General features: G+C 39.2%; 2 protein-coding genes across 8 annotated transcripts in view; one reads left to right on the top strand and one right to left on the bottom strand.

Moving 5' to 3' along the window:
* The window catches only part of Atg16 (Autophagy-related 16), a 69,555-nt gene that overhangs the window by 45,909 nt on the left and 9,433 nt on the right, over positions 1-14,213 (top strand). The window contains exons 3-8 of one of the 7 annotated variants that reach the window (XM_068301954.1): positions 632-935; positions 1,027-1,288; positions 1,364-1,526; positions 3,313-3,401; positions 4,194-4,651; positions 4,714-4,856. In XM_068301954.1, coding sequence (XP_068158055.1) covers positions 836-935; positions 1,027-1,288; positions 1,364-1,526; positions 3,313-3,401; positions 4,194-4,651; positions 4,714-4,856 — 1,215 coding nt within the window. In that variant the 5' untranslated portion in view covers positions 632-835. Of the gene's footprint in view, positions 1-631; positions 936-1,026; positions 1,289-1,363; positions 1,527-1,577; positions 1,661-3,312; positions 3,402-4,169; positions 4,652-4,713; positions 4,857-14,213 lie in introns of those variants that run through there. The other 6 variants (XM_068301953.1, XM_068301955.1, XM_068301960.1 and 3 more) reach the window with 6 other exon arrangements.
* On the bottom strand, positions 5,216-8,735 carry LOC137585840 (uncharacterized; the record flags this gene model as incomplete). The annotated part of the gene is made up of 6 exons (XM_068301815.1): positions 5,216-5,808; positions 5,867-6,969; positions 7,247-7,498; positions 8,142-8,343; positions 8,419-8,579; positions 8,641-8,735. Coding segments are annotated over 6 exons (2,073 nt in total), but the record flags the coding sequence as incomplete, so codon positions are not given.

Genomic DNA, 14,213 nt, shown 5'->3' with positions numbered 1-14,213 from the left:
GTTAAGTTTAATTTACAATTCTTTTGACTCGTTAGTAACTTTTTTTGAAAGCAAGTTTATTTAAACAAAAAGATTGCATGTTTATCTAACTTCTTTAGAGTTTAAGTCCAAGTAACAATTAACAGAAAAAACCGGGTATTTCAAAAAAGTGGTTTTCGCAATACTGGTATTTGCCGCTATTTATATAAGGTGACCACCTTACAAAGCACCCAGTGGCGCCGCACAAACCATATGTGATAATTTATCTACATGAGCAGTAAATTAATTTTAACTAACGAAATAAATGTAAGGCAGTTAAATTTCTTACGAGCCAAAAGTTGACACAAATCCATAGCACAATAAATCTCAGTGTGTGCAATGTTTTGAATCGTTGAGTATTCCAGTGTAGTCATAAAAAAAGCTAAATGCTACAACACCACTCCACTCCATTTATCTACTGCGTGATTATCTACATATTGTATGTAATTCGCTGCTGCCCACTCCTGCCGTTACAAATGCATATAGGCATGTTTATTATGCTAATAAAATAAAAATGTTTTAACTATTTGCCATTTTGAATGAATATTTTGAAATTTGGCGCGTTGTTGGCGCTTCGACCACTCTATGTCCCTTTTCTTGTTTTGTTTTCAAGCCCCGAGTGCAGTGCTGCGAAGTGCGAGAAGATTAATGTTGGAAAACACGGAAAATATCCAAGAATCAATGATGAAAGAGGAAGAAGAAGCAGCAGTAGTGGAGGAACAAAACAAAACAAAAACAACAAAAAATTAATAAAACAAAAGCAATAAAATATTCAATTTGTGCTGCTGATAAAAGCGAAACAGAAATAAAACTGAGGATGTCCACCGAAGAGACCACATGGCGCGAGCATGTGGTTAGGGCCCTAAGGGAACGCAATCGCAAAGAATGCGACAATTTCAAGGAAATCATTGAACAGAGTGGGTGATAAATGCACTGCCATTTGGGGGCTCACCTCCCCACAAAGAAAGAAAAATTATTGGGTGCTAAAGCTATTTAAATCCATTGCAGACAATCGCCTCATCGATCATGTGGCCCAACTGAAATCGGACAACTTGAAATTGTCGGTGGAGAACGAGCAGGTGCGCAATGCAGTGTCAACAGGTGGCGCCGGTTCTAATGTGGCCATAGCCAATCTCGAAAAGAAGCTGCTCAGTCAGCAGGAGGAGCTGACGGATCTGCATAAACGGAAGGGTGAAAATTCCCAAATGATTGTCGATCTCAATCAAAAGGTGGAACAGCAAAAGAAAATCATTTCCGAGAAGGAACACAGGTAAGTACAAATGCAAATTGAGCTAATTGATACCGAAGTGATGCCATTGATCAAATTATTTATTTGTGTTTTCAGTTTGGCCGATCAGCAAACGAACAACAATCGATTGCGAGCAGAGGTTCAGTTGCTGCATTCCAGTTTGGAGGAATTGAAAAAACTAAATACAACGTTGCTGGACGAGCACACAGCACTACAATTGGCCTTCAGCTCATTGGAGGAGAAATTGCGAGGCGTGCAGGTAAAAACCAAAGAGGCTTTGCCTTAGATTTCTACAAAATCATAAAAAACAAACAAATCATTCGAACAATACAGTCAAGGTATATTTCAATATTTTTCAAAATTTATCATAAAAAGCAATTGTGAAAGGAACTAGTAAGTAGAAGGATTACTCAGGCACGTTTATACGCTCATTACACTGCTAGGTTATCATTTCCATCGCATTTCCCAGGCTTATCAATGGCAAAACATACACGAACACTCACACACATGTACTTAATTGTTTACACTGATGATGGGCAGCCAGCCATAAATCTCTTACCCTTTAGCCCTAATACACTTTGTCTGGGCCAATGAAAAGGCATTTTCCGTTAGGGTATTCAAGTATTTTTGTGGTGCTTGTAACATATTTTATTGTTTTTTCTTTTTGTATTTCGCTTATTGTTTACAATTTCTTCTATTTCATTTATGGCACAGTCTGCGAGAGTGTGTATGAATTCGCGTCGTTGTGTGTATGTGTGTGTGTGTGATTATATTTATATACATTTTTTTATGTACACATTTAAATTGTTTTTGGCAACGTTTCAAATGTTTAACAAGAAACAAAAAACACTCTGCTGTTTTCAATTATCAAAGAGATGGGAGTACTATATCACTTTTTGAGATATAACAGATATTTTGTTTCTAATGAATAACCATTCCAACAAAAAAAGCGCCGCAAAAAAACACTTTTGAGCCTCTTTAAAATTGACCTCAAACTATATACACCTACACACCCACACATACACAGGACCGTTGTGTCTATTTGATTGAAAAGAAAATCCATAATTCACACAATATTATTCTCAAGCTCACGGAAAATCATTCACGATCATATATATCTATGCATTGGGGTAGTGCAAAACATGAAATCGAAAATCTTTGCAAAATATGCGAAAAAACATCCAAACGTTTATTAAAATATAAAGATTTCAAAAAATTTTCCTTTAAATTAAAAGTTAGAAGATTAAAAATTATTTATTTCCATACAAAAAGATTAGAATTATGGAATTGCGAACAACCCTAATACATACCCATCTTCTATATCTATTTGTATATATTTTTAGAATGAAAATAGCAGCTAATTTTTGAACAAAATGTAAATACACTTACTTTTGAGCCATATATATTGATACAGTCATAATAATTTTACGACTATTTGCTCATTATATTGTCAATATAAACTTTATCAGGGTAAATTTTGGTATAAGCAGACGAGCTTTCGATTCGGAAGGGCTCCAAAATATTTTACAATAATTTATAACAAAAAATTAACTATCCTTAGGATTCAAATTCGTTTAATCAAATTTTTGCAATGTTTTAACATTTTATTATAGGCTAATTATCAGGTCAGGTCTTTCTTAATTAACTATTGGTATTACCATTGTATTAATTGGTTAATTACTTGATACTAGTGTATAATGTATCATTTATTCAGCCTTATTTCCTATGCATTTAGTGAAATTGATATCCATTTGTTTGAAAGAGTATTAGATAGTCAAGATTCATATCTTCTGATTATTCCATTGTTGAATTCTTTGTCAGTTTATTGAAAACAAAATGTTGTTTTGGGGGAAAACTCGTGCTATCTAACGAATGCCGCTTCCAGTAATAAATGAGCACTCATCGAGCAACTTGGAGCCCAACGCAAAAAGAAAATTACAAAATTTTCGCCAAAAAATTATAATATTTGAGAAAATAAATTTTTGTTCGAACACAAGATGAAAAAGTATTTAATAAAACGTTTGTCGTTCTCTGCTGATTCACAGGATGAAAATCGATGTTTGCTGGACCGTTTGATGCGCTATAAATCAAAAGATGCAGACAAGCTCAACGAGGAGAACGAAAGTATCATTAGGTACGTTGAATGAATTTACTTTCCCACAAGCGACATGGTTCGATTATAACTAACAATTCAATAATCATACCATACCCAAAAACAAAAAAAAAAAAGAAAACTAACTAACTATCCGTTTATTGTTGTTATCATAGCAAATTGCACTTTTTAATACACACATCAAAAGACACATATGACATGTATACATTTATGTGTTTATCTGTTGGCTTCATCATTATGTACATCGATGAGAAAGATAAAACTCTCTGTTAATGTTGTTGTTCGTTCGTATACTTGTTGTAGTAGTGATTGTTGTTTATCTAATGGAAAAAAAGCTCTATATGACTTAATCGAACTGAACTATTCACATTATAAATGTGTTAACCATCTACAATAATGAAGTGTGATTAGTCCTTTTACTAAGCGGTAGATTGGTCAGTAAATAGTTTTCAAGTCATTTAATCGTTTTTTTGTTTATTACTGAAATATTAATTTAAAGTTTCATCTTATAGAATTTCAAGTGATTTCTTCTACACGTTTCGCAATTGAAAGAAAATTCGGTTTTTTTTTTTTCGTGAAAAATGTTGGTGAAAGTTTTGCAGGTTATTCAATTATGACTGACACTCACGTATGGCACTCACTAGCGCGATTGGAACGATCGAATTGGTTACAGGATATCATTTGTAGTCGAGCATTTATCGGCCATAAAATATGCCATTTCATTTTTGTTTTTGCCTCTTTATGATTTTGGTCAAATTTAAATGTGTAACCGTTTTTAAACATATCTAGAAAAAGACTGCCGTCAATTTTCAGAAAACGTTCGGCCAAACTGAAACGTGATTTGGAGGACGCCGTACGTGAGCCCAGTTCGTCGTCGAATAATCTGGCCCCAACACCTACCTCGGGTGGCAGTGGCACACCACTCCAACGCAACTCCACAAGTCCCGCCCAATTCGGTGGTGGCCTTCTTGGCGACGACGACTTTGACGTTGCCTCGATAAACAACGGCGCCATGGAGGCATTAGGTCTTGACGATGATGAATACATCAGTGCTCGTTTTACAGCCGGCGATGGGATACAAGATGGACAACGGCCTTCGATCGATATGGTCAAGGCGGCTGGCTATTTGGGTCAACCGAATCCCACCAAAATCCTGATGAAATTTGAAGCCCATGAAAACGAATCGCATGCTGTACGCTGGAGTCCTGTTGAACGCATGGTGGCCACTGGCGGTGCGGATCGCAAAGTCAAGCTGTGGGATGTGGGCAAAGGTATATAATTCTTACAGTAGTGGAGTAATTCACATGCTAATGAATACTATTTCCATTTGTAGGCTCTACAGAACCAAGGGCTGTGCTGAGTGGCAGCAGTGCTGGAATCAATTCGGTTGATTTTGATTCAACTGGAGCATATATTTTAGGCACTTCCAATGATTATGGAGCTCGAGTTTGGACCGTAATGGATAATCGGTTGAGGGTAAGTAACAAAAACTATTGTGATATCTACATACATACGAAGTTGCATCTATTTATACTTTATTGTAATTGGAACATCAACAAATGTTGCATTACATTAAACATAAGCAAGTCTTTTAACTAATTTAATGCCTAAAAAATGTGTAAAAGATCAGAAAAAAGGACAAGTGAATATTCGTCATGTTATGGTATTATGAAATATTCTTTTAAAAGTTAATATTGCAAGACAATAATTTATATAGTCGTCTATATAACGACTATTCGATATCCTGTACGCAGTTCTTAACAAAGAAATATAATTATTTTTTGGCAAGTTTGTCTAAATAGTTTAAAAACGTCGTATGGATGAATTTCGTCGGTCTTTATGAAAATATTTCTTATTCTTATCTTTGTTAACTCGGTACAAGGATATTTTGTTTTATTTATAGTTCAGTCGTCCTTTTTTCCCCCTTTTTTGTATGATTCTCTTTTCTCATGGATTTTTGCATGTTTTGAAATTATCACTTTTCACTGAATGGTTCAAAAATCGATCGCCGTTTAATATTATATATATATATACTTATTCTTTCGCTTAGCACAAGTTGGCAACTCTGCGCATTTGATGGCTTGGCTCCTACTCTTCCTACCCTTGATTTCATTTCTCTTTGCTCTCTGCTCTTATCCGCCGGGAAATGTGGCTTATCTAATCGCTTACTAAAACTGCCTGCCATGACGACCATCGAAACTGCTCTCGTAGAGTTTGCACATGGGTTCTGTTCGTAAATTGGTTAGATTCGATGCCATGGACGAGCAACTGTTGATACTGCTGCCGCCCGCAAACGATGTTGCCGCATTGGAGGTCATCGAATGACTTGCATAAGGTTCCAACTTGTTTCGTCTCTGATAGAGATACGTCCAAATGGCAATGACAGCGAATTGGGCAAACAAAAATACTGCGGCGGCCAAAATGAGACCTGAAATGGGAAATTAAAGTTGAATTTCTGCACATTTTCCATGCTCTGTGAGTCTTACCCATAGTGCATTGTCCCTGCACCTCTTCATTGGCCACGAACACCATGTCCTTTTGATTAAATGACTTCATTGTCACATTGCGCTGTTCCAACGGCTGCTTGTCGAAACCGAATTTATCTGTAATCTGTATTGATTCCACCAAAAGCAAATCTTCCGGACTAGGTCTATTGGTGTGTCTTGTAGAACGGCGACGACGACGTCCATAAGATATTAGGGATTTTAATTCACCACTGCTATCCTCTTGGTCGCATTGGACGGGCTCACAGCTGGGCATGCAGGGCGTGACCAAGGCACGAAATTGAACCACTTCGCTCGAGGGGAACTTGAAGGCATCGAATTGCGACAGAAGTATTTTGCCCGACAGCGAGCTCTTGTAGATGGGTCCCATAATAAAGTGGTCTGTAGGGCAGCCACGTGAGTCTATCAATGTGATCTCGGCATTGTCTGCCCCATCCATGGCCACTAGTTCGCGTACAAATATCTCGTACGGACTCTGCTCATCGACTATTTCGAATTTCAGGGCCAAAGGATCACCGACCTCGGCAGAGCGCATCATGTCGCTGCCATCGCGTGCCGTAATGCGCATCAAAACAGTTGGCGAGTCCACAATTACCTCCTCGGACAAGGCTGGCTCAATTTCACCCTTTACACTCAGATCGACATCATTTGTCACCGACTTATTGGTCAGATCGTACTGACAGGTGACAGCCAAGCCCAGATCGGATGAGGTGACTATAGTGTCATGGTGTTGAATGACAACATCATTGATATATCGACCAGAGCCACTCTGACGGACATTGCATTCTAGATCATGGTAATTCATGCGCAATTCAAAGTCCAAGGCACTCTTTACATCGACTGCACAGGACTTGGGCGAACCCTTTGCATAGACCTTGCCATCGAATAGCTTGGATGTTCTTATGCGGGCCACCATATCGCCGGCTCCACACTCGATGGTTACATTATAGCATGAAGCCAGCTCATATGTCGAAGCCTCTGGCACCTCTAAATAGGGATCCTGTACATCAGACAGGGTGGCACGGCTATGATGGGAGAGACGGCAAACCATATCGCCAGTATCGCCATAGTCATATGAATGGCATCTGCAAAAAAAGGCAAATCAATCAAAATCATCAACCAGCAATGGTCGGGTGGTGGTGTCAGTGGAGTTTTCGGTTGGTGGGAGCAGAAGGAGGGATTCAAAAACAGTTGAGTGAAAAGAGTGAAACGATTTAATGTATCCTTTAGCACTTTGGTCAAAATTTATCACTCGTTTTACGCTGTCGAACAACCAGTTTTGTTTCCTGTTTTCATCGCGGTCATTGGCTCCTCTTACATTTCACTCCCATTTTCTTCAATTCCGATTCTCACTTGTCTTACCTGTATGGCGAGTTAAGACACAAATCACGGCACTCATCAATGCTGCCAACATCTTGATACACCGAATCCACAGTCTTAAGAATTCTTCCCGACAAACGCTTAAATTCGCATAATTTATTTGGCTCCTCGGCACAATTATTTTCCAAATATTCGATGCCTTCGTATGCCTGGAAAGCATTTGTGCCCGCCAATGTGATGCGGTCCAGTTCGGAGAGTTCGCATGTCTTCGATGAGCGATGGTAGTTTGCCGATCTTCAACAAGAAGGAGAAGACGTGCAAAAGAAGAAGAAAATTTGTGCATGCAAGTGATTAGGGTCATAGTCATAATCAAATTGGTTACACACAAGGAGTGGAATGAATTTTCTGCAGTCAAAGTGTCAAATCTGTTGCCCCCTAACTCGCGCGCTCTCTCTTTTTGTCCCCCCCATTATTATACTCTGGACGTGTTTGTCAACTTTCAAAATGCTAGTTTTAATTATCAAGAAATAAATTTATATATATGTCCACCACTTAAAGAAAGGAGAGAGTATTTAAAAGTCGTTCAACAAGTAATGCCATCTCTTTTCGTTTATTGGCAGGCAGGCAGGTCCAGTTCTTTTAGATAGCCGCTGCCAGGATTCAAGAAATGAGCTGGTTTAACAAGTAAGACCTAACCTTAATTGAGTGTCCGTGAGTTGGAGGAATATAAATGTGCATGTGTGTGTGTGAGTTGACCTACTTTCCGTATTAAGTTAAGACAGTTTTAGCAACTGACATGAATTAGCTACTGCTATTGAAATGCCTAAGGAAATCCATTTTACGAGCTGTTTTGTGTGCAACCGCAAAAATACTTTCCCTTTGCCTCTCTATCGAAGTCGTCTTGCTTTGTTTATATGATGTTTTTTTTTTCTCTTACCTGCAAGCAAATTCAGTTTCTCCCAGGCACAATTCCAGGCAGTCACGTCGTGATGTCACTGGAACTGTACGTTTTGCATGTCCATTGAGCTTGTAGTTTTGCACACGATCCACGCACCAGGCCCGTGCACAAGGACGCACACCGAGGCAAGATTTTTGTGCATAAATTGTAAAGACCGGAAACTGAGATTTGGTTAGAGCACCTACAAGAGAAATATATATAAGATGCAATCCTCGCTCCTCCTCATTATGGGAGGTTATTAAAAGCTTTACTTTACCTGGCAAACGATCTGAATTCGATGAGAACAATACACATAATCCGGTCTCGTAATTCACAGCTTGACAGGTCTCATTATTCTGGCAGGCCTCTAAGCAATCCGTTAGCATCAGTGTGCCGGGCAGAGAGTCTAGCAATTTTCCAGGTGCTGAAAAAACAAAACTGCACAAAAACCCGCCATTAGATTTAAGGATACACTTTATAGACATTCAAATATCCCTACCCTGTGACAATTTCAAATCCCAACATATCGGGATCACACTCTTCAATTGTATTGGGATTGTATTTAGGGCTGGCCGAGAAAATGCGTTCGAGATCAATGTCCTCGCCATCGGGTTGTTGCTTCTGTTCCTTTGGTAATTGCATTGCCTGGTTGTGGTTGTTGTTGTTGTTGGCATTTGCATGTGTCTCAGAGGCCAAAGGCGTTTCAGCAGCAGCGGCTGTCAGTAGAAATGACAATGTTGTCGTTAGTCGTTCTTTTTAGTGAGACAGGGAGAGAGAGAGAGTTACTAGGTGGATGGGTGGTGGGAGGTAAGGAGGGAGGAGAGATTGTCCTCACCATCAGTCAGTTGATTTTTTCCTGCTCCGACTTTGGTTCCTCCTGCTGAGCCTGATGTGACTATGGCGGCTGCGTCTGCTGCTGTTGATTGATCATTCCACAGTTGGCCGGTACTGCTATTCATTGTCTTGTCCCCTAAAGGCGCTGACAGTGGCAACGGCAGCGGTTGTTGCACTCGCAGCTCACTCAAACCGCTCAAACTGCTGGCCAAATTGTCACTCGTACTCACAGCTACTGGTATTGTGGCAGTCGGTGAACGAAGTTGGGCCACGACAATTGCTATTGGCGCTTGATGGACCAACAGAAGCGGTAGCAATAAGTGTATTGGCCACATTCTGCTGACTTGCATGGCCAATTTGTGTCTATATGTGTGTGTGAGCTGATCGGGATGTATTTGCAAAGGACTCCCCGGGCAAACGGGCTATTATTGAATTGTTATTGCTCTTCAATTGCACGCACGTTCCCCTCACTAGTGCTGCAATCGAAAAAAAACACAAAGGAATAGGTGAAAATTATTAATTTAATTATGGTTTCGTGCCATGACTTGAGGTGTCACTCACACCAAAACAGCCAACCAACCAACCAACCAAACACACAGCATCCATTCTAGAGATAATTATGGTTGTGGTTTGTATTACCACGCCTAATAGGCTTATTACCTAAGCGGTTACCTATAATTTTGCAACTGACCAAGCCTCCAATTAGACACAATGAATTCGCATTAAAAACTATTTTGTCATTTTCAATTAGTGAGTCTTCAGCGTGAACGCTCTTCTATGCATTATGCAGATATTTGCATAACTAAATCTCTGTATACAAATACATAGGGAGACATGGCGCCCATTGGTGGCCACGTCGTGCTCGGTAATTGTGGTTAAACTAATTTTAATGACTCTACGAATTGTGTGGGTGTTGTTCTCTCATGCCAAAGATATTAAGTTAAATTCACTTGTATTTATTATTGTTGTTCTTTTTGTTGTTAGTGTTGTTTTTCTGTTTTTTTGCTTTTTTTGGTGGGGTCAGCTTAACATGTTTAGTCTTTAACCTCTGAGGCGGGTGGTTGCATAAATCTGAGTTAAACCTTGGTTTAGACTCATAAATTAAAATGTTTATTGTATAATACAAGCAATTTGCCTTGTGAGAGAGTAACAAAGCTCCAAAGACCTGTCTATCTCTTAGGAGGTTGTAGAGGACCCCACACGCCCATCCAACAAATCTTTAGTTTCCTCTTCACTGCATAACCAATCAGTGGACTAGCTGTGTTCGTAATTCGTAACGAAGAATCGGCTGCTGCTGCACTCGTTCATCTTGGCCAACGTCCATTGTCTGCTGATCACCGACAACACACAGATCCTACATATACATACATATATGTGTATATATATATTTATATACATATGTCTGTCTGTAGGTAGATTATTTGCATTGTGTGCTCTATAGGGCCTGGTCACAGTTTAGTTTTTTTTTGAGGTTTGGTCTAAAATTACCATTTTTATTTGTTTTGCATGCATAAGTGAAACTCCAACTCCAACTCGTCTACAACTGCAATTCCCTTGTAGTCAGTCGATTTCTTGGCAGAGTTAAAAAATAAACTATGTCTGACACTCCGTCTGAGCATCGAGTTTTAGTATCAATATTTTGTGATCTGTTTACGTCGTTATTTCTCTCATTCTCTGCCTGTTGTTCATTTATGCTCTATAGAGTTCAGGCCATTCCAGTTGATATGCTGTCGAATCGTGGCGGTTTAATTGGCATGGGATAAGCAAACAATTTCAGACTTTTGCGTGCTATTGAATCTATCTCTATCCCTTGGCTAAGTCTCCTCGAACACTTTTAATCTAGGTCTATAGCTACGTCTCTCATGAAGAACTGCAAATGACTCCCCAAGTTCCAAGTTTTGGTAATTCACATGCAATGAAATGCGCCAACAATGGATGACAGCAACAGCAGCAGCAGGCGCCATCTGCAGCGAATGCTTGAGTGCTTTCAGCATGATTTCAGTTAACGCTCTAAACACAACAAAAAGAAAAAAAGCCAAAGAAAAAATAATGTACAACTCCAATTCCAATTACATATACAAGCGAAAAGCAACACCAAATACTGCAATAATTTTATTTGCAATTTCTGGCTACAAAGACCAACTGAGGTCAATACCAAAGCAATACCGGAAGACATCTACCGTAATGTTTACAATGCACCTTTAACTTTCGTTGTTCTTCTTGCACCGATGGTTATTTTTAATGGTAAGGCAATGTGCAGCAGTTGCAGCAACAACAGTGAACTGCCTCGTCAATGGATGAGAGAGAGAGAGAGAGAGAGAGAGAGGAGGTAGCCCCCAAACCGCAACATCGAAAGCAAATAATTTAGTCAAGAACTCGCGAATCATCCACATGGTCTATAGATACCCTGCAATTGCATTTTTTCCGGCGCGGATGTCCACACACAACCCAACTGGAAAAACGCATTGAAACCATATCTCTCTTTCTCCCATATCTGATCTAACTCTCTTCCTGCTGTTCCCCATTTCCACATGTAATCAGAGATAGTCAAGGTATCGACAAGTCGAGATCGTTGAATATTTTGCAAATTTATTACTCTTGCTTGTTTAAGACCGTGTATGCCAGTGGAAAATGCAACAGGAACAGCAACTTGCAACCTGCAACTTGCAACTGATATTGTTGAATTTTCTTATTTGACTATCCGATAATATAATCGATTGATGAATGTTGATTTCAATGTTTCTGCAGTGGACATGCATTTCCATTTCCGGTGAATTGGCAGTGTTGATTCCATTTGATTTACCATTTTCACAGTTACGCATTTCTTTAATTTCTTTTGTCCATTTTTCCGCACACCTTTGTCCATGTGTGTGTGTGTATGTGTCACCACATGAAACATTTGAGGAATTTTCATCATTTTCCATCGAAGTTAGAGTTTTCAAGCAGAACTTTGATCACTGATGTGTGAATGTGATGAATGTGAATCTGTTGCTGTTCTTGGTGTTGTCGGAAGTTAACCAAGTTTATTGAACTTGGTCAATTGCTTGAGAGAGAGAAAAATATTTCTTATGCACAGTTATTTTTTTTCTGCTATAAGTTATTGACTTCTTCTGCGTTTGTCTCATATATCAAGACCTTTGACAAGGTTGGCACATGCCAGTGCCTACCGCCGACACTGACGCCCAGTCGCTCAATCTTGCCATAATTAAGTTATAAATTATGGCTTAATCAATGTAATTAAAAGCTGTGGTCATACCAAGATAAACACTGGAGTTTCCCTCTTTTAGAACCGCCACAGGTCGTCACCGTCATCGTCGTGGTTGTTGCTGAGACAGAATTATGTTTTCCGAGCACGCAGCAGTAGTTGCAGCTGCACAAGATCAGAAAACAGGGAATCTCATATCATCTTTGTGCTTGACTGCGCCAGTCTGTCTAAACACAAAACGGTTTGCCAGAATGCTATGTGTTACTCCACCTTCTCCTGGACCTCCTCCTCTTGAGCTGCTGCTGCTGCAGCTTCTATTATGCACATTTATCAAATCTCTTCTACAAACACCTGCGGCGTAAGGCCAGAACTGAACTAAAACTGAACTGAATTGACTGTGTGTGTGGCTTAGTTCCAGTTTTTGTTTTCTGCGTTCCATGAATTGCCCGTCATATATTTTGAAAGGTGAACACTAAAAACCAACCAAATAGTCCCCAATTAATGTGTCCAAATAACAAGTTAAACTGAATGCTGCCAACAGAGAACAACTGAAGAGTAAAAAATAATCTGACTAATCAGTCTAAATGCAAAGAGAATGTTAGATAGATATGTATATAACTGGCGGATTTATGAAATAATAATAGTATACAAATGACTGCAATTGAGCGGATGCTTTATATAACGTTTTAAAAGTTTTTCATGCAATTAATTTTTTAATACATTGAAGGAGAAACTTTTTCCTATAGCTGTCTTTTGAATTGTCTCTGTAATTGTGTTTAATGATACAATTGCAAAAGAATCTTGTGTAAATTTTGCACAAATACGAATAATAATCCTTTTAGTTTTGCTACTGTTTACAATATACGATCTGTATATATATATATGTATGTCTGTATACAACTGATTTGATAGACTTGGCTGACAGGCGATGTCTTCCCTATTGATTTGACAACTCGGCATTGCATTCCGTTGCCTACTGGATTGGCACAAATATCGTAAACTCAACATGACGAGCGACATCTGCTGATTGACAATTTTCAAAGAAAGAGAGATGAGAATGGAATAGAGAAGAAGCAGGCAGCAGCCGACCAGATCAAATGGCATTGTCACAACTATGAAAAGTGGCCTAACAATCTGATTTGGTTCGAAAGTCTTTCAATATTCTATAAGCAGCGAAAATCGTATGAATATTGGTATAATGCAATTAGATTTGTTTGAAATGGAGAACTAAAGAGCGAGCGCTATCTTTCTAGTCTCAACTGAAAGAGAAGATACACAAACACATAGTAAGAAGGAGATGAATAGACAGAGGGACAGACAGAAAGACAGTTCTTGGTAGTGTTCTTTGATCCAACAATGTGGTTGTTGTTTTTTTAAATGCCTTGGTGCGCCTTAATTTACATACATATGTGTGTCAATATTTAAAGACAGAACCATGGAGTTAAAGTTGAAGGAGATGCTCAAACAGATCTGAGAACTCCTAAGCCTAGAGAGGGAAAGATAGAGAAAAGCAGGGTCATATGCTAATCCGAGGCGAAAATATAAGTAAAACGCATCAGAAACACGCCGATGGCAAACAGAAATGTTGTTTGCTAATAAACAATATTTATGCAGGCACCAAGAAACAGAGAAAGAATAACAACAAATACTGCGAACTTGCTGACACACACACACCAGAAAAAACACACACGCAACATACAACATTGTTGTGCTGTTGTTGTTGTTGGATGACCTCGGTCATGACTGCAACTGACAAGAAAACTCCTAACCTGGAGACGACTCTGGAGCTGTTGCTGAGCTCCACGCAGCGTTTCCATCTTGTTGAAATGGGCTTATTTGGTCAGTGCCACATGTAGAAGAGAGTTGAGTTGAGACACTGAGATGGAGACTGAGACTGGGGAGACAACAACAACAACAACAACGACATCGACGGACTGATAAAAGGAGCGGCATTGTGACGATGGCATTTTAAGTTGACATTTTGGCCTGTCACTCGAATAATGGTAGTTGGTGGTGATTCTCTGCTTAGTGTG

Source organism: Drosophila tropicalis, unplaced genomic scaffold (genome assembly GCF_018151085.1).
Source record: "Drosophila tropicalis isolate 14030-0801.00 unplaced genomic scaffold, ASM1815108v1 contig_878, whole genome shotgun sequence".
Lineage (NCBI taxonomy): Eukaryota > Metazoa > Arthropoda > Insecta > Diptera > Drosophilidae > Drosophila > Drosophila tropicalis.
This window is presented reverse-complemented; position numbering and strand designations above follow the sequence as displayed.